The sequence below is a fragment of the Rhinatrema bivittatum genome, chromosome 7 (assembly GCF_901001135.1).
Source record: "Rhinatrema bivittatum chromosome 7, aRhiBiv1.1, whole genome shotgun sequence".
In the NCBI taxonomy this organism is placed as follows: domain Eukaryota; kingdom Metazoa; phylum Chordata; class Amphibia; order Gymnophiona; family Rhinatrematidae; genus Rhinatrema; species Rhinatrema bivittatum.
The window spans coordinates 254,137,162-254,155,426 of record NC_042621.1 but is presented as its reverse complement, the minus strand read 5'-3'; the positions used below and the strand labels follow the sequence as shown (position 1 = coordinate 254,155,426).

Here is an 18,265-nt window from a genome sequence, read left to right as displayed (position 1 = left end):
TGAAAGTGAATATGCTTGTCTGTGCCATCTCTAAATGGACGACTATACCTGTGGAGGGAGGAATGACCTTGAGAGATGTGCATGATAGGAGAATTGAGGCCATCCTTAAGCAAGTATTTGAAGCAGAGGCAATAACTTTGCAGATAGCTTCCCTTTGTTCCCTGGTGGCTTGCTTTTGTTTGCTTTTCTCTCAGGAGGTTGATTACTCTGGAGTGAGAAAGGGAGTTCTCCTAGGACAAGCAGGATGGTAGTCCTCACAGATGGGTGACATCATCAGATGGAGCCGGCATGGAAAACTTTTGTCAAAGTTTCTAGAACTTTGATTGGCACACTGAACATGCCCAGCATGCCACTATCCGCGCGTCCACGCAGGGTCCCTTTTCACTCTCTTGTTTTCTATAAAGTAGTTGCCTTGCAGTTTTGGAGCTCTGCTCTTCCATTTTTCTAAAGAAGTGTTCCAGGTCATTTTTTGACTTTTTTTCTTGCACCAGGTCTCTCTCTTGCAGTTGGTACCGTCCAGCGACGTGGTAGGTAATTGTTTCCCCCCTTCATTGCAGTCGATTCCTGGTGTGTTGCTCCTTGGTTGGCTGTTGGCCATTGACTGCTCGCCGGCGGGGGGTTTTTTTTTTATGGCATCGTCTGGTTTTCAACAGTGCCCCCCCCCCCCCAGTGCCCACGGACCATGTCTATTAATGATCTACACGAGGTTTGTATCCTCTGCCTGGGGGCATCATACGATGAATGTGGGTGTCATCGTGCCCGGCTGGATAAGACGGAAAAACCTTTTGGATCCAAAAAGTCTGATCCATCCACTCCAGCATTGGCGGCATCGACTCCTAGAGGCCAAGGGGAACTGTTGGATACACTGTCCCTTCCAACTCCCCCAGCGGGCGCCTCTTGCGAGAGAGGAGCCAGAGATAGGCCGTTTCCGTTGTCGCATTCCAAGATGGGTTCTTCAACTTCCTCGGCGCTGAGGAAAGACCAGGCTGAATACTGCCGCAAACAGTCACTGGTCACAGTCGACGCATGGCCCCGGAACTGATGTGGCATCGGTGCCCCCGATGCTTGGACAGGGTCCATCCACGCAGGTCTCCAAGAGACCTTAGCGAGGAAGAAACCCCATATGATCCCTGGGGAGCTGATACCTCAGAGTCATTTTTGAGGACTCCAATGATCTCTTTTCGGAGCCTCCTGTGCCAGATGAGAGGTGAAGGTCTCCCCTGGAGGATCTTTCCTTTGTGGGTTTTGTCCGGGCCATAGCTGAAGCCATCCCTTTTCAGCTCCTCACAGAGGACGCTCAACATAAGATGCTGGAAGCCCTCTAGTTGGTCGATGCCCCAAAAGAGATAGTGGCTGTCCCAGTCCATGGTATCTTTAAATAACTTCTCCGTAGGATTTGGGAACATCTGGTGTCAGTTCCTCCTGTTAACATGAAGGCAGATGCCAACTACCTGGTTCAGCAGGCTTTGGGATTTGAGAGGCGCTACCTTCCTCACCAATTGTTTGTGGTGGAGTCCGCTCTCAAAAAAGCTAAGCGCTCCCATACTCACGTCTCTGCCCCTCTAGGCAGAAAGGTGTATCAGGGCGCTATGGTCATCGCCCGTATCACCTCCTACCAATTATATATGACCCAGTACAACCAGAACCTGTGGAAACAGTTCCAGGAGCTGTTGGAATGTCTGCCGCAACAGCAACACGATGCTTTCTCGGCAGTAGTACAGCAGGGTCTGGAGGCGGGAAAACACGAGGAGAGGTCCACCTACGATGTTTTCGAGATAGCGGCGAGAATGGTGGCATTGGCACCCGTAGGAGGGCCTGGCTCCATGCCTCAATCCTCCAACCAGAAGTCCAAGAAAAGCTGGCTGATCTGCCCTGCACAGGAGAGAATCTCTTTGGGGATAAGGTCAGGAATGCTGTAGCCCAGTTGAAAGATCACCAAGAGACCCTTTAACAGCTGTTGGCTAGCGCTTCCGATCCACCATCCTCAGTCAGGAAGTCCTCATGACAAGGCTCGAGGAAAATCCTATCTTCAGAGGAAATACTACCCTCTGGCCTCGCAGGCTCGCACACCCTGCGCTGGTTTGAGGGGTTGTTCCCACTAGCAGCAGATCCCTAGGCCCCAGCAGAGTCCCGCCACAGGGTTTTGACTGGGAGTGAGGGCACGTGAGACTCTTTGCCGTACCCCCGGCACCTTGCCCTCCAGTTGGAGGCAGGCTGCTTCGCTTTGCCCACCACTGGTCCCTTGTAACATTGGACCGGTGGGTTCTCCGAAGGTATCAGGTAAATTTCAGGGACGTCCCTGCGGACTTCCCCCATGTCCTTCATGGGTTTTGTCCACTCTGCAGGAAATAATTGTGACAGCTCTCCACCCTGGGTTGTGGGGAGAGTGGAGCACTTTTCTGATTGCATTCAACACTTTGTCATCCTACTTACTGTCTACTCCTTCTCCCTTTCTTCCTCCCTTCTGCACGCACACTACACTTGTCCATCCTTCCTCTCCCTCTCTTGACCACTTGATATGCAGTTTAAATGAGGTTTGAGTTTGACTGCTGTGTTTTCCTGCTCTTTGCTGCTGATGCATGCTGTTTCTGCAGGCATGTTTAGTGATTTGCTGGGTGTGTGTTGCAAAACTACTGCAGCATGTATTCACATGCAGTCCCATGTTTTCTGCAGTCTCTGAGGATCTGCACATGTTTCTGCTACTGGGGGCCTGCCTTCCCATAGCCTTTACTGGGTCTGCGCATGCATGCACTGTCGAACTGAGGTGCTCACTTAGAGCCCTTAATATTTTTATAATATAGAGACAGAAGCTAAAAGAAAATACATTAACAGTAATACTGGCATGCTCAAATGTGCCAGAATCTAAAGGGTTACACTCTTGTCATTCCTCACGCTTTAGCAAGCCTACAACATTATGTTTCAAGATGTTATTTATAGTTTTTCTAAGGTAGCTTGAATATATTTATATAGGAAACTCACTTATAAGTATGAAAATCTCATGAAACAGCAAAAGTATTTTGCTATTCTTCTGTACTGAAATGGTAATCACACCAAGGGAGGAATTTGTACATGAAACCTTAACAGAAGTAGAAATCATCAGTCCTGCAATGCAGGGGTTATGTTTGCTTTGCCAGATTGGATACCTCAAATCATTCCCTCCCACATTCTTGATTCCTAACAGGTACTATAAGTCTAAGTAGACTAGGGCATTGGTTAGAACATAAGAACTGCCATACTGGGTTTAATTGAGAGTCCATCAAGCCCAGTATTCTGTTTCCAGAAGTGGCCAATCCAAGGTCTCAAGTACCTGGCAAGATGACTCCATTTATAGAATATCAGAATATAGGCCAGACTTGGTAGTTCAACAATATGGCAGACCTGGGTTCAATGCCTTTGCCAGCCAGTCTAAAACTCCAGGCAACAGGTTGCCTGGGTGCCTAAAATTATAAGTGTCATTTTTTTTTACCAGTTCTGGCAGCTGCTGAGGGCGGGCCTGGGTGAAGTAGAGCTGCTTCTGCAATTGGGCCTGCATCCAAGTCCCAAAGAGACACTGCAGAGTTAGAGAGGTTAGAAGGAAGAGACAGAAAAGGAAGGGAGAAGCATCAGGAAGGTGAGAAGAGGCTGGGAATGGGAGAAAAGGAAAAGAGCTCAGAGAATGGAAAGAGAATTGAAATCAAAAGCAGGAAATAATGCAAAATAAGGGGGAAAAAAAGGACTCCAGAAATAGATAAAATAAACCTGAGCAAATTAAGCGCAAAAAAAAAAATAAATTCAAAACTTTGCTAGCTCCTAAAACTCTTTGATTGGCTCCCAAGTTTACAAAGCATATTTCCTCCCTAGTGCCAGGGCTGTGCTTCCCTGGCTGGCCGGAGATGATGTGGAGTTAGTGTTAACTCCTGGGTGGGAGGGAATCTCAGCCAAAGGAGCAAGAGGAAACTGCCATGCCAAAACCAAAAAACAGTAGCCAGAATACAGCATTAAAAGTATCTTCTGCTAAGGCAATGTGTTCATCCCCATTCTGCTCTGTGGGTCAATAAGGCTCTGAAACCATTTCTATTAATATCAAACCTACAGCACCCGAATATAATCTGCTTTGAAGTGCTTGAAAGGCAGAATATAAATCAAATAAGAACATAAGACTTGCCATACTGGGTCAGACCAAAGGTCCATCAAGCCAATAATGGCCAATCGAGGTCTCAAATACCTGGCAGGATCCAAAGGGGTAGATAGATTCCAAGCTGCTTTTTCCCAGGGATAAGCAGTGAATTTCTGCAGTTCAGTCTTAATAATGGTTTATGGACTTTTCCTCCAGGAACTTGGCCAAACCTTTTTTAAATGCAGTCATGCTAATAGCTTTTACCTCTGGCAATGAATTCCAGAGCTTAATTATGCATTGAGTAAAAAAATATTTTCTCTTAGTTTTAAATACCACCTAGTAACTTCATTGTGTGTTCCCTAGACTTTGTAATTTTTGAAAGAGTAAACCGAATAATGTTTAGTCATTCTACTCCACTTATTATTTTATAGACCTCTATCATATCTCCCCTCAGTCCTCTCTTCTCCAAGCTGGAGAGTCCTAACCGCTTTAACCTTTCCTCATAGGGGACTCATTCCATCCCTTTTATAATTTTGGCCGCTCTTCTCTGTACCTTTTCTAATTCTGCTTTGTCTTTTTTTGAGATGTGGTGACCAAAACTGCACACAATACTTGAGATGAGGTCGCACCATGGAGCGATACAGAGGCATTATGATATTCTGATGTATTCTCCATTCCTGTCCTAATAATTCCTAGCATTCTGTTTGCTTTCCTGGCTTCTGTTGCACACTGAGCGGATGATTCAATGCCTAAATTATTTTCCTGAATGGTGACTCCTAATGTGGAACCATGCATTATGTAACTATAATTTTGGCTACGCTTCCCTATGTGCATCACTTTGCACTTTCCCACGTTAAATTTCATTTGTTATTTGCATGTCCAGTCTCCCAGTTTTGCAAGGTCTTCTTGCAGTTTCTCACAATCCTCATGTGATTTAACAATTTTGAGTAATTTAGTGTCATTGGCAAATTTGATCACCTCACTCATTATCCCCATTTCCAGGTCATTTATAAATATATTAACAAACAGTGGTCCCAGAACAGATCCCTTGGGCACTCCACTATTCACCTTTCTCCAATGGGAAAATTGATCATTTAGCTCTACTCTCTTGTTTTCTATCTTTTAACCAGTTCTTAATTCACAATAGCACACTGTCCCCATCCCATGACTTTTTAATTTCCTAAGAAGTCTCTCATGAGGAACTTTGTCAAATGCTCTCTGGAAATCCAAATACACTATATCAATTGGCTCACCTTTATTCACAGGTTTATTTACGCCCTCAAAAAAAAAATGCTTAGCATAGCTATGCCAGTTCTTACATGAGCACACTGAGATCTTTTTTATGGTGGTCTGTGGGGAAGGCTGTAAAGGGACTGACTTTTAACTAAGATACAGAACTCTGTGGATGGACGCCGTGAGCAATCCCTTTGGCAGGAAATTTGCCTTGTGGGAAATGGAATTGAAAAGGTCATCTTTATCCAAGGGTTCAGAAACTGTTTCAAATGGGACAATATCTAACTCAGAATAAAAAGTAGAGATCAAATCTGAAAAACCTAATGGGCAAGATTAAAAAAAAAAAATATATATATATATTATGGGAAAAAATAGTTTGGCAAAATCATCTTCTCATTTTCCTCCTTTGTTCTCAGTTTGTTGTCTCCTTCTGGCTTTGTCCCTCTAGCACACTCCCCTTGCTATCCAGCAGATGGCAGTAGTTCTGTATATAGGCCCACTGTGATGCTTTAGCATTTTTTAACATTATTGAGGTGGGTTTCATTGGTGTTTGGCTCCTATCAAGGGTTAACCCACAAAGTGGAGGTTTTCTGTTCTAGCATGTTTTTGAAGCATGCTGGCAGTAAAGGGGAAGTTTTGCTGTTGCTTTGAGTGTAACACTAGCATGCCTTAGTGGGCCTATAAAGAGGAACATGGCTGTGAGGGAGGGGGACGTCTTGCAAAGGACAGCATAGGAGTTGGAGCTAAAGGTGCTGTAGCACCGCCTTGCTTGATGTATAGGGATGCTGATTTGTTTTAGAGGTCAAAAGGGTTTTTCTGCACCCCATTGTAAAAGCTCTTCCATTGCCCCTGGGTAGCAGTGCAGTATAGTTTCTGGCAATAGGGCAGTACTAGTGAAGAATAGCTTAGTGGCTAGAGCAGAGAGCTATGAACCAGGGAAGTCAGGGTTCAAATCCTGCTTCTTCCTCTGATGTTCTTTGTGACCTTGGCAAGCCACTTCACCCTCCTATGCCCCAGGTACAAATTTAGGGGATATTTACTAAAGGTTTTCTCCCATTTTGTATCTACATGGAAAATGCTTTGTAAATTAGGCCTGTAAATTGTAAACACACTTTGGCAGGGGAATATGTGCTGTACCTGATTATCACTTGCCTTGAGTTCGGATTTATTTATGTATTTATGTATTTGTTTGTTTGTTTGTTTGTATGTTTTTATATACCGAAGTTTAGCACTGGCCTTCTCTCCAGTTTACAGGTATAACAACAGTTTACATGAAAAATCAAACAGTTTACATTAATAACTGTGGGAGGCGGCGCAGGCCTTCACTCCGAGATACAAGTAAAAACAGTGGTTTACATGAACAGTCAAATGGATTACATTAATAACTGTGGGAGTGGAATAACAGGAGTTTATGTGAACAGTCATACTATGTACATTAATACTGAAGGGGTTGTGGTTTGGTAATTATATCAGCTAGTTTTAGGGGTTTCACAGCGAGGTGATGCCTCATATTGAGTATATTTTACAAGAGAGAAAAAGCAATTGGATGTAATAGGTTCAACCGGTTATGATGCTAGTTATAGGAAGAGTTAGCAGGTAATAAAGTGCTTAGTGGTGATTACTTTTCTTGGGTAGGGCAGGGTAATTGTTTACCCTATGCCTTCTTTGTAGGCTTGTCTGAATTACCAGGTTTTGAGAAGTTTTCTAAATATTTTTGTGTTGTTTTGTAGTCTTAGGTTTTCCAGTAGGGTGTTCCATAGGCGTGATCCGGCTATTGATATTGCTCTTTTTCATATGGTAGTGAGTTTGGCGGTTGTGACTGATGGGATGTTAAGCTTGGCTTTGTTTGTTGATCTAGTTTTACATAGAGTATTGTGTTTTTGTGTTATGGTGTTTAGGCAGGCGCTTTCACTGTTGTGTATTGCATTGTGAAAGATGGTTAGTGCTTTGTATTCGATTCTTTTTTCTACAGGTAGCCAATGTAGTCCTTTTAGAACAGGGGTGATGTGGTCCGTTTTTTTTTTTTTGCGGCCGGTGAGGATTCTGGCTGTGGCATTCTGTAGTATTTTGAGTGGTCGTATAGTTGATTTGGGTAGGCCTATCAGAAGTGAGTTGCAGTAATTGAAGCTTGTAAATATCAGGGATTGGAGAATGGTTCTGAATTCGGTTTGGTTCAGGAGTGGTTTTAGGTGTTTGAGAATTAATAATTTATGGAAACCTTCTTTGATTTTCATTGCAATGTGCTTTTTGAAATTTAGTTCAGGGTCAGTCCACATTCCTAGATCTTTCACGTTTTCTTTTAGCTTGATGAGAGTGTTGTCAGTTTGAATGGCATGATTTGGAAAGGCAAATTATTCAATCTTAATTCAAAATCCAAAATGCACCTGTTTGTCTTCATAGCACCTGTAAATGCACATCTTCCACGATAGAAGCTGTGATGATCTCAAAATTCTGCTTTAAGAAATGAATCCTGGGGTCACATGATGCTGTAACAGCCCACCTGATTAGCTCCTGCCCTCCCCAATCGATTTTTATATTTTAAACCTTTTCACAGCTTGGATTTGGATCAGTGATGGCTGAAAAAGAAGTGAAGAAATCGATCCCAATGCTGTGTGGGGGATCAGGCCTCACAGTCGGACCCATTCCAGTCGTAAAATTATGGTAGATAAGTTAATGGCGACAGGAGGGTGGTTCGGAGGAGGAGGCCTTATCAGCCCACAAGCTGCCAAATGAGATGGTGGACTCCATGTGCACTGTAATGCAACAACTTGCGGATAAAATCCAGTCTAACCTAGATGCGCAGCTTGAGTCTGTGGTGGATCAGATGGGGTAGCTTGTGTCTACAGTGGGGGAGGTGACAGTGTAGGTAGACAACATGGTAGAGCACATAGAAGATATGAAACTCTCCCTCACCTCAATCACACAGCATCTGGAAGTTTTGGAAAGGGTCCACAAATGAATGGCAGAGAAGCTTGACGATATAGAGAATAGAAATCACTGAAATAATCTGCGAGTTGTGGGCCTTCTAGAGCGAGTTGAGGGAAGTTATCCAGCAGGCTATGTATCAGAATGGCTCCCCATGGTATTAAACCTGGACTGCAAGAACAGCCTGATTAAAATTGACCATGCGCACAGGGCACTGGTGCCTCTTTCTGCGGAAAATGGCCAACACTGAGCTATGATCATGCGGCTCCATCACTGTGGTGATAATCATATTTTGGAGGCCAGCAGAATTAAGGAAGTCACCTACCAGGAGAAGCACATCTTATTTTTTCAGGACTTTTCTCTGGAGGTGCAGAAAAGATGTTAGAGCATCACGGATGTGAAGAAAGAGTTGTAAAAGAAGGGGCTGCCCTGTGCTCTGCTTTACCCAGCAAGGCTTTGGATCACTCACATTAGCACCACATCTGTTTTTTTGGAGACTAAAGCTGCAATGCACTTCATTCAGCAGATGGAGGTCAGAGACCCTGGAACGGCCGGAACCCGAGTCGTGTATCCTTTTGTTATAATCCATGGTTAACACAGAGTGAGTGCATGGCTGTGGTTGGAGGGGTTTGAGCATATGTGCAATTATTAGGATGGGGTGGGGGGGGGGTGCTGGGGACATCTGTAATTAATGGAGTTAATAAAGCTGTTTAAAGTCCGACTTAGAGAGTTGGTAGTGGGGGTGAAGGGTGTGCGGTGTACTGTAGTCTTCCTTGCCAGTTTGATGCTCCAGCTGGTAACAGCCGAGCACGTGGTATCCGTTGTCTTGGATGGAGGACCTTTTGTGAGCGCATGGCCTCGAGAAGCATGGAGAAATGGGGGTGGTATTTCATACTGTCCTGGTGAAATGGCTGGAACAACAGGGTAGAGATCGCTTTTATTCTATGCTCCGAGTACAGATCACATCACAGCTGGGCAATGGACATTGCAGGGATGCGGACTTTGGCGTGGGGAGGGGGGGGGGAAGATGGTGGGCAGGGAAGGTTATTTTGATCTGGGGGGGGAGTTTGTATGTTTCAAAAAGGAACTTTCACGTTGGAAATTAAAATCTGGTGGTTTGCTGGGTCTCAGGGGCTCCTTCATCCTGGAACACTGACAGATCAGGGGATGGGGGTGTGGGTGCAAGAAGGTAGTGTGGGTTTGGTGGGGACAGTGGTGGTTGATAACTGGAAAGTTCCTCGCGATATCCTGTAGCTGCGAATAAAGGGGGAGCTTTTATGGTTTGGGTGGGGACTAGGAAATTAAATAAATGGTTGAGGCAAGTGGGACCCTGCAAATCTGGGCTAAATGCTACTTACCATATCTCCCATGGTTAGCAAGATGGTAAATCTTCTCTACCTGAATGTTAGGGGCATAGGGACTCTGGTTAAGCGGAGACGGATACTTAATTTTCTGAAAGCCAAAGGTACAATGAAAGCATTCTTGCAAGAGACCCACCTTTCGCAGTTGGAGCATATGAAGCTGTGGTGCGAGTGGATGGGACAGGTGTTCTCTTCCTCCTCTTCCTTTAACTCTGAGTAGAAGCGTATGTGTCCTGGTCCACAAGGCTCTCCCCTTAATGGTTACAAAATTTTTATCTGATCTGGGGCAGATATTTTGCTATGGACTGTGCTCTATATGAGCAAATGTTTGTGTTGGTCAATGTTTATGGGCCAAATGAGGGCCAGCAAGGGTTCTACAGAGAGTTGACTACTATTTTGGAAAATTTCTCATTGCTCCTGTACATTATGGGTGGGGACTGGAACCTGTGTCTGGACTCAAGAGTATATTGTTCTTCGGGCTCTGGGACAAATAGGAGGCAAGTCCCCAGGTTACAATGGCTGATGCAGCGACTGGGTCTTTTTCACACGTGGTGGGCACAGTACCCATTCAGCAGAGATTACACTTATTTTCTCACCAAGACACAATACTTACAGCCGAATAGATTTCTTTGGTGAAGATGGTAAGGTACATGCATATTATGGCTTGTAGTATCTCAGATCATCACACAGTGTTCTTCCCACTGAATGTGTCACAGGAATTAGAATCAGACATGAACTGGTGTTTTAACACTTCCCTCTGGGTAATGATCAGTTTTGTGACATGGTCACTCAGGTGATTCGGGACTACAACTTGTTCATGCTGAGGCCATGCAGTCCTCCATTGACTTGTGGGAGTTGCTGAAGGTGGTTTTGCGAGAACGTATTAGCTTTGCCAGCCTATTAAATAAAAGAAAGTTGGAGAGGGAAAGGTCTCTGGAAAAGAAGGTTAGATTACTGGAAGCTAACCATAAGGCTGCCTACTCCTTGAGAGTTTATCTGGAGCTGCAGAAATTGAGAGGCAATTGAGAGGTTCTTTAAATTTGGTAAGCAGAAAATGTATGAACACAGGGACAAAACGGGGACCCTATTGGCTAGGGCTTTGCAGAATCTGAGAGCATAATGGCACTGCGACACACAAGATACCTGAAATCAATCTGGTTTTTTAGGAATTGTTTTTAATGAATTGTGTATGGATTGAGAGGAGTGCAGTCTAGCCGAATTAAACAAGCACCTTCAAGATGTCCTTAAAGCAAGGTTGACTGAGAGACTATGATAATGCAGGAAAAGTAACACAGGGCCACAATGAGACTCTCGAATGGGAAGTGCCCAGGGCTGTATGGTTTTGCTTTAGAATTTTATAAGAGATTTTTGCAGGAGCTGTCTCCATTCCTATTAGAGCTATTTACTTATCTACAACACACACCTGATTGTGACAGTTCTTTGTTGGATGCCAATGTCGTGTTAATCTATAAAAGGGGATGAGATGCTATTGACCCAAGATCTTACTGGCCAGTTTCTTTGTTGAACTCAGATGCTGAAGTCCTAGCTAAGATTGGAGACGGAGGATTTGGTCCATTTGGACCAAACTGGCTTTATCCAAGAAGTGGTCATCAACTGCTAACACACATCAGTTGTTGAATGTTTTATCACTGACCAAATGTAAGAAACTGAGGGGTGTGGTGGTTGCGTTGGTCATAGAAAAAGCCTTTGATTGACTTCACTGGCCTTTTCTTCAACTGGTGTTGGAAAAGTTTGGGCTACTTACATAGTTTCGGGCCTGAATCAGTGCACTTTATCACCAACCTAAGGCCATGGGTCTTGACTACTGGGCTCCAGCCCGTTTTCTATTCTTTTTTTTTTCCAGAATAATTTTTATTGAAATAAGACTTGTAGTGTATACAAAAAGAACAGAGTATATGGCATCATTGAGGTGGAAGACAATGATAGTATAACATGCTATGGGAGAAACCCCTGAGATCACAAATCGGGAGAACTTCCTGCCCCAAGACACCGGACAATATTATAACCTCGCTGCAAGTCTCCGTTTTGTAAAAGTCAAATGCCCTTTACCCATACAAACAAACCAAGCAGACCTTCGAGGGTCTTGCGCAACCTTACCAACATACGATCCACTGACCTCTCACAACACAAACATACCCAGGCACACATCACATTCATCCGCACACAGTCCCTACTCATCCCACCCTACCCCTAGAGACCAAGGATTCCTATTCTAAGTGGCATGAGGGAGGGTTGCCCACTCCCTCTGCTACTCTTTTACCTGGCCATTGAGATATTGGCTATGAAAATGAGGAAATGCCCAGATATAGTAGGTATTTCTGCGGGTGGAGAGGAATGCGTTCTATCCATGTATGCAGATTATGTTCTGCTTTTTCTTTCCAGTGTATTCTGGCCTGTGGGTGGTGGGTCTCCTTCAGGAGTATGGAGAATGCCTGGGTACAAAGTCAACTTTAATAAATCAGAGAGATTTCCTGTGGGGGGTGGCTATAGCCCCAGATATTTTGCGTTGCTTTCCTTTTAAAAAGGCAAAGGATAGTCTTATGTATCTGGGAATTTGCATTTCAAGGGATCCATCAGCTCTTTATCGACTCAATTACATGCCTGTGGTGGGTGGATTGCAAAGGGATCTCAGGAAGTGGGATGATATGTTTTTATCCTGGGCTAGGAAGATTGTTATAAAAATGAATGTGCTTTCTCACGTAATGTATTTGTTCCAGCATGTTCCCTGTTTTTTTCTAATATCAATAGCTCACTTCTTAAATTTATATAGCATGGCAAATGTTCTTGCATTGAGTTTAGGTCCTTGTGGATGGCCAAGGGGTGGGATGAACTTTCCCAATTTACAGGGATATTACTGGGCAACGCACCTTCGTGGGGCAATGGTATGGCTGCATAAAGATAAGCATACCATATGGTATAAAATGCAGTCATATCTGGCAAGGGAGCTGGATCTCTCCTGCATATTAACAGAATCAAAGGTTTCAGTATGTGTTAGAAGGGTGGGGGCGGGCATGTGTTACTGTATCTCACACGCTTTAGGATTTGGAGGGCAGCAGGGAAAAGGCTAAGGGTATCCCATTGAGAGACAATCCTAGATTCTGACCACATCTGTAGTGCTGACTGATGGAAGGTCCGTCTTAAATTTGGAGATCAGTTTTGGGAAGAAGGGGTCACCACTCCACAGTCATTTGTGGACCTTTGTGCCAACCACAGATTGCATGGAGCATCTGTGGTATATTATCAGAAGTTGCTGAATGTGAGAAGGTGGGCAGTGCCGAGCCTGGTTTCCCCTTTTGAGAGATCCTTCATAGGTGAAGATGTGCCCAGACAAAAATATATATTATTGCTCTATAAGGCTATCTTGAATAGCTTGCTGTCAGGGGACTCTCCCCTGTCATGTATTGGGCAGTGGAATAGGGATCTTAACGTGTAGCTGTGGGATGACACTTGGAAAATAATTTGACAACAAGCCTAAAGAATCTCAGTACTCTGCACTGCATGTACTAATCAAGCAATGACTTTCTCTGAGAAATGTACATATTACATCTTAATTAGTGCTCATTGCTGGTTTAATGATTAAATAAATGCAAGTTACAAACTCAGTAATTTGTAAGTTAGAAATGTTAAAAATGTACAGTTTGTGAAGATTTTTATGTATAGATTTCCAAGATAAGGTATTTTAGATTTAATTTCATATACATTGTGGAAATTTCACTGCATGATATGTATAACATATCTTTGCCTTTTTCCCCCCCCTAAGGATGCTAGTGATGGAAATGTATTCTCTGATGATTCCTCAGCCAGTCTCAATAGAGAGGAAATACAGAAACTCCTCAGTATATTTGAGTCTCGTTTATCATTCCTGCTTCTTCAACTCATTAAACTGCTGACCTCAACAAAAAAGAAGACCAGGCAAGTCCTTACAGTTGGTATTGACTTGGGTAAAGTTGTATCATGCATCCCACATGTACTTATATCCATGTGTCTGCACAGGTTTTCTTTTATAATGAGTACAGAGATGACACTAGTCTTAAAATGTTTCCTTTTCTTTGTGATGCTTAGATTAGGGCCCAGACATCTAATCTTTGCTGGTTACATAGAAGTGTTATTTGGCTTGCGTGTGCAAGAATTGCCTAAAATAACTCTAATAATGTGCCATTAATGGATTTGAGAACAGTAAATGTTACAACCTGTGGGGCCTTTTTCTGGATATGGGTAATAAAACTAGGAAATTACAGCGATCTTTGGAAATGTGAAGAACATAGATGCAGATTTCTGGAAAAACAAGTGTTCCCTTTAATTCATCTTGGGTCTTATAAAATGTGATGTTGCCTATATATATATATATATGTCCATGCCTTTGAGTAGGATGTCTGAAAGAGTCATTAGGAGTGTTGAAGTATTTATGGAATCCAAATTGGGATGAGAATAGTATTTTGTGTTGTTCTAGGTGATCAGAGAGACGGATGTTGACAACCTTTTCCATGATCTTGGCTAGAAAGGGCAAGTTGGATATAGGGCAATGATCAGCAGGGTCGAGGTTTGCTTTTTTAAGAATGGGTTTAACAATTGCTTGTTTTAGTGTGGTGGGGACTTTGCCAGCAGTGAGGGAGCAATTGATGATGTCGGCAAGGGGTTTTGCTAATACGTTCGGGATGGTTAATAAGAGTTTGGAGAGGATGGAGTCAGCTGGGTGGGTGGCAGGTTTGAATTTCTTTAAGAGGGATTCTATTTCTGATTTAGATGTGGTCTCAAGATGTCCAGTAGGGCAATGGGAAGGTTGGGGGGGAGTTGGGATGGGGGGGAGAAAGGAGGAAAGCTTGAGATACGTTTGTGAATTTTGTTGTTAAAGAAATGGGCGAGGTCGTTACTTCTATTTTTGGAGTCCATGTGGGCGGAGGGATGGTTGGGGTTTTTTTTAAGGTCAGATACGTAAGAAAAGAAGGCTTTGGGATTAAATTGGAGGTCGTGAATTTTACATGCGTAGAAGTCACGTTTTGATTTCTGCGTGGTAGTTCTATAGGCATGTAAAGTGGATTTGTATGTGGCAAGTGTTGCGGGAGAGGGGTTTTTGAGCCATATCTTTATTTCTGAGGACGTGTTTAAGGTTTCTTAATTCAGGTGAGTACCAGACATTTTTTTTTTTTTAGATTTGAGTAGAAGAAATCCCAATATATTATTAATAATCCTATTCCCCTCAATTTACCAAATCACATAAGATGCACAAAATTTAGGTTGTTATTTCCAGAAAAGAATGCCGTTCAATGCCAAACAATTGACCTATTGAAATGTGCTTACGGCCCTTTGAAGAAGAACTTGTCATAGTTCGAAACACGGTCCCGTGTCGGGAATTTAAGCAAGAACTGATGTGAGTATTCGGTGTGAATTCATTAGCACTTGTAGGCAATTGGTTTAACGATGGGAAGAAAAATATAAGAAGATCTCCGTTATCTGAATCTGCAATTCTACTCAGATAAGTTCTGCATTCCGTATGTGTTTTGGAGATTAAACACGTTTATTGATCTGATGGTTCTAAATAAGAGAGATTTATGATGAGGGATTTTATTTGCAACAAAAAATTCTGAAAAAAAATAGTTCCACTAGCTTCACTTTTGAATAATGACATGGAAATTATCGATGATTAAGCATAAGGCTGAGTAACAAAATGGTTACACTATATTGATGATGCCTATTATAAAGGTCATTTACAAAATTTGTGCGTCTTTTATGTGATTTGGTAAATTGAGGGGAGTAAGATTATTAGTAATATATTAGCCTGTGCTAGTGCCATCTGTTTCCCAAAAACTGCCACTTTCCTAGTGTGTAGATAGATGGACTCCGGACCAGTGGGTTATGCTCCCCTATCAGCAGATGGAGACTGAGCATGCTGATATCACAGTATATATACTGCAGTGACTCCAACCTGCCCGTATTCTCCGATTCCAGCAGATGGTAGACATGTATCTCCTTAAGGGGATTGCTTCATATTTTGGAAGGAGAATTTAAAATAGAAAAAGAAAAGCCCCTCTTTCCTGCGGTGATACCAGATGGACCCTCCCCCAGTTGAGAATTCCTGAGGTGATTTCTGTGGTCCTTCAAATGTGTGCCTTGGTCCGGTAGCTGGGTTTCCTGGCATGGACTTAGTTGATTGTACACCTTAAAGGCAGCGGGTGCAGGAGGCAAAGCGCGGCAATGATGGCACATGCCCTCTCTTCCCCGGTGATCTAGGCCCTGCAGTTAGGCTTTTTGCCTTTGCGCCGCATGGTAGGCCGCTGCAGCATTTTCGCGATGTCTGTGTGCGCAGCTTTAGGCACGCACAAATTTCTAAGCGCTGGTAGTGCGCCCTTTGCGGCACTTGCTTTTGGGGCGCCTAGTTTTTGTGCGCGTACATTTTGTGCACTTGAAATTTTTTCAGTGCGAGCCAGCTGGACGCGCAGCCTCAGTCACCTATGCAATGATGGCGCTGGTGAGCAAGAAACCTAAGCGCCTTTCTTTCTGTGTTGCCTGTTATATTCGGGCATCTCAGCCTGACTTGTCCTCTAACCTGTGTCAGCGCTGTTTAGAGGCTCAGGGAAAATTGCCTTCCTCTGATTTCACTAAGCCTGGATCCTCCCAGCCTGATGATGCTCTGGTTAAGGATATGTCTGGAGGTACGCTGGATCTTGGAACTTCCTTGACTGGTTCCTCCACAGGGGATGGCAGTTCAGTGGGCCCCACTCCAGTTCCTTCTGGGTTTGGCCTGGATCCAGCTGCTTTTTCTTGGCTGGAGCTTTTTCAAGGTTTGTAGTCTTTTCTTCAGGGGTAGTCCTCAGTTTTGCCCACTCTCCTGTCAGGTCGGACCCTCAGCTGGTGGCCCGCCCCTCTTCCAGTCCTATGTTTAGGCATCTGAGCACGCCTCGGTTTGTTGTAGGTAATCCCGAAAGGAACCCAGATGGCATTGATAATGAGGCAGATTCTGATTCCCTGGAAAATGGGGAAATTCCTCCGGGATTGAAATCGTATCGGACCATGCTGTTTTTCTTTCATAGAGATGAACTGTCAGCCCTGGTTTCCCCAGACCTTGAAGATGCTGGGTGTTCCTGGTGCAGATTCCATGTCTGAACCAAAGAAGAATCCCATTTTGGTTTCTTTGCGTAAAGCCTTTTGTTTTTTCCCTGTATGGATGCCATTCAGGAATTGATTGTTCTTGAATGGAGAGCACCAGAGGCAAGTTTCAAAGGGGGTTTGACATTGGAAGGCCTGTACCCCATGGATCCAGTGGTGAGGGAGCATTTACATTTTCCCAAAGTGGATGCACTGGTCTGTGCAGCATTTAAGTGGACAACTATCCCCTATGGAAGGAGAAGCAGCCCTTAAGGATGTGCATAAGAAGCCGATTGAGGCTATCCTTAAGCAAGCCTTTGAAGCAGTGGTGATGACTTTACAGATAGCTTCTTGTTGCACCCTAGTGGCACGATCTTGTCTGCTTCTCTCTCAGGAAGTTGATTCTGGAGTGAATTCCAGAGCAGTTATGGAATCGCTGCCATCTTTTTAGCTGATGCGGCCTGCGATTTGGTCCGTAACTCGGCCAGAGGAGTGGCTTCGGTGGTAGCAGTTAGGTGTCAACTACGGTTGTGACATTGGTCAGCTGAGACTATTTTAGCCAAAAACACATCCTTCAAAAATTGGAAGAAGGATCCATCTGTAGAAAATAGGAAAAAGCATAAGCATTGTCAAGTTAAGTGTAAAACATTGATAAGACAGGTGAAGAGAGAATTTCAAATGAAGTTGGCCGTAGAGGCAAAAATTCATAATAAAAACATTTAAAAATATATCCAAAGCAAGAAACCTGTGAGGGAGTCGGTTGGACCGTTAGATGACCGAGTGGTTAAAGGGGCTCTTAGGGGAAAATAAGGCCATTGCAGAAGGCCATTGCAGAAAGACTAAATGAATTATTTGCTTCCGTGTTTACTAATGAGGATGTTGGGGAGATACCAGTTCCGGAGATGGTTTTCAAGAGTGATGAGTCAGATGAACTGACTCATCACCCTTGAACCTGGAAGATGGGTTGGCCAGATTGAACCTGGAAGATGTAGTTGGCCAGATTGACAAACTAAAGAGTAGCAAATTACCTGGACTGGATGGTATGCATCCTAGGATTCCGAAGGAACTCAAACATGAAATTTCAGATCTATTAGTTAAAATTTGTAACCTATCATTAAAATCATCCATTGTACCTGAAGACTGGAGGGTGGCCAATGTAACCCCAATATTTAAAAAGGGTTCCAGGGGCGATCTGGGAAACTATAGACCAGAGAGCTTGACTTCAGTGCCAGGAAAAATAGTGGAAACTATTCTAAAGATCAAAATCACAGAGCATATAGAAAGACATGGTTTAATGGAACAAAGTCAGCATGGATTTACCTAAGGCAAGTCTTCCTCACAAATCTTCATTTTTTTGAAGGGGTTAATAAACATGTGGATAAAGGGAACCGGTAGATGTAGTGTATTTAGATTTTCAGAAGGCGTTTGACAAAGTCCCTCATGAGAGGCTTCTAAGAAAAGTAAAAAGTCATGGGATAGGTGCCAATGTCCTTTCTTGGATTACAAGCTGGTTAAAATACAGGAAACTGAGAGTAGGATTAAATGG

General features: G+C 43.6%; 1 protein-coding gene across 4 annotated transcripts in view; it reads left to right on the top strand.

The window, feature by feature from the left end:
• Window positions 1-18,265, top strand: part of EDRF1 (erythroid differentiation regulatory factor 1) — a 190,410-nt gene that overhangs the window by 151,011 nt on the left and 21,134 nt on the right. For all 4 annotated transcript variants that reach the window (XM_029610049.1, XM_029610048.1, XM_029610051.1 and 1 more), the window contains one exon: window positions 13,397-13,548. In XM_029610049.1, coding sequence (XP_029465909.1) covers window positions 13,397-13,548 — 152 coding nt within the window. The remainder of the gene's footprint in view (window positions 1-13,396; window positions 13,549-18,265) is intronic.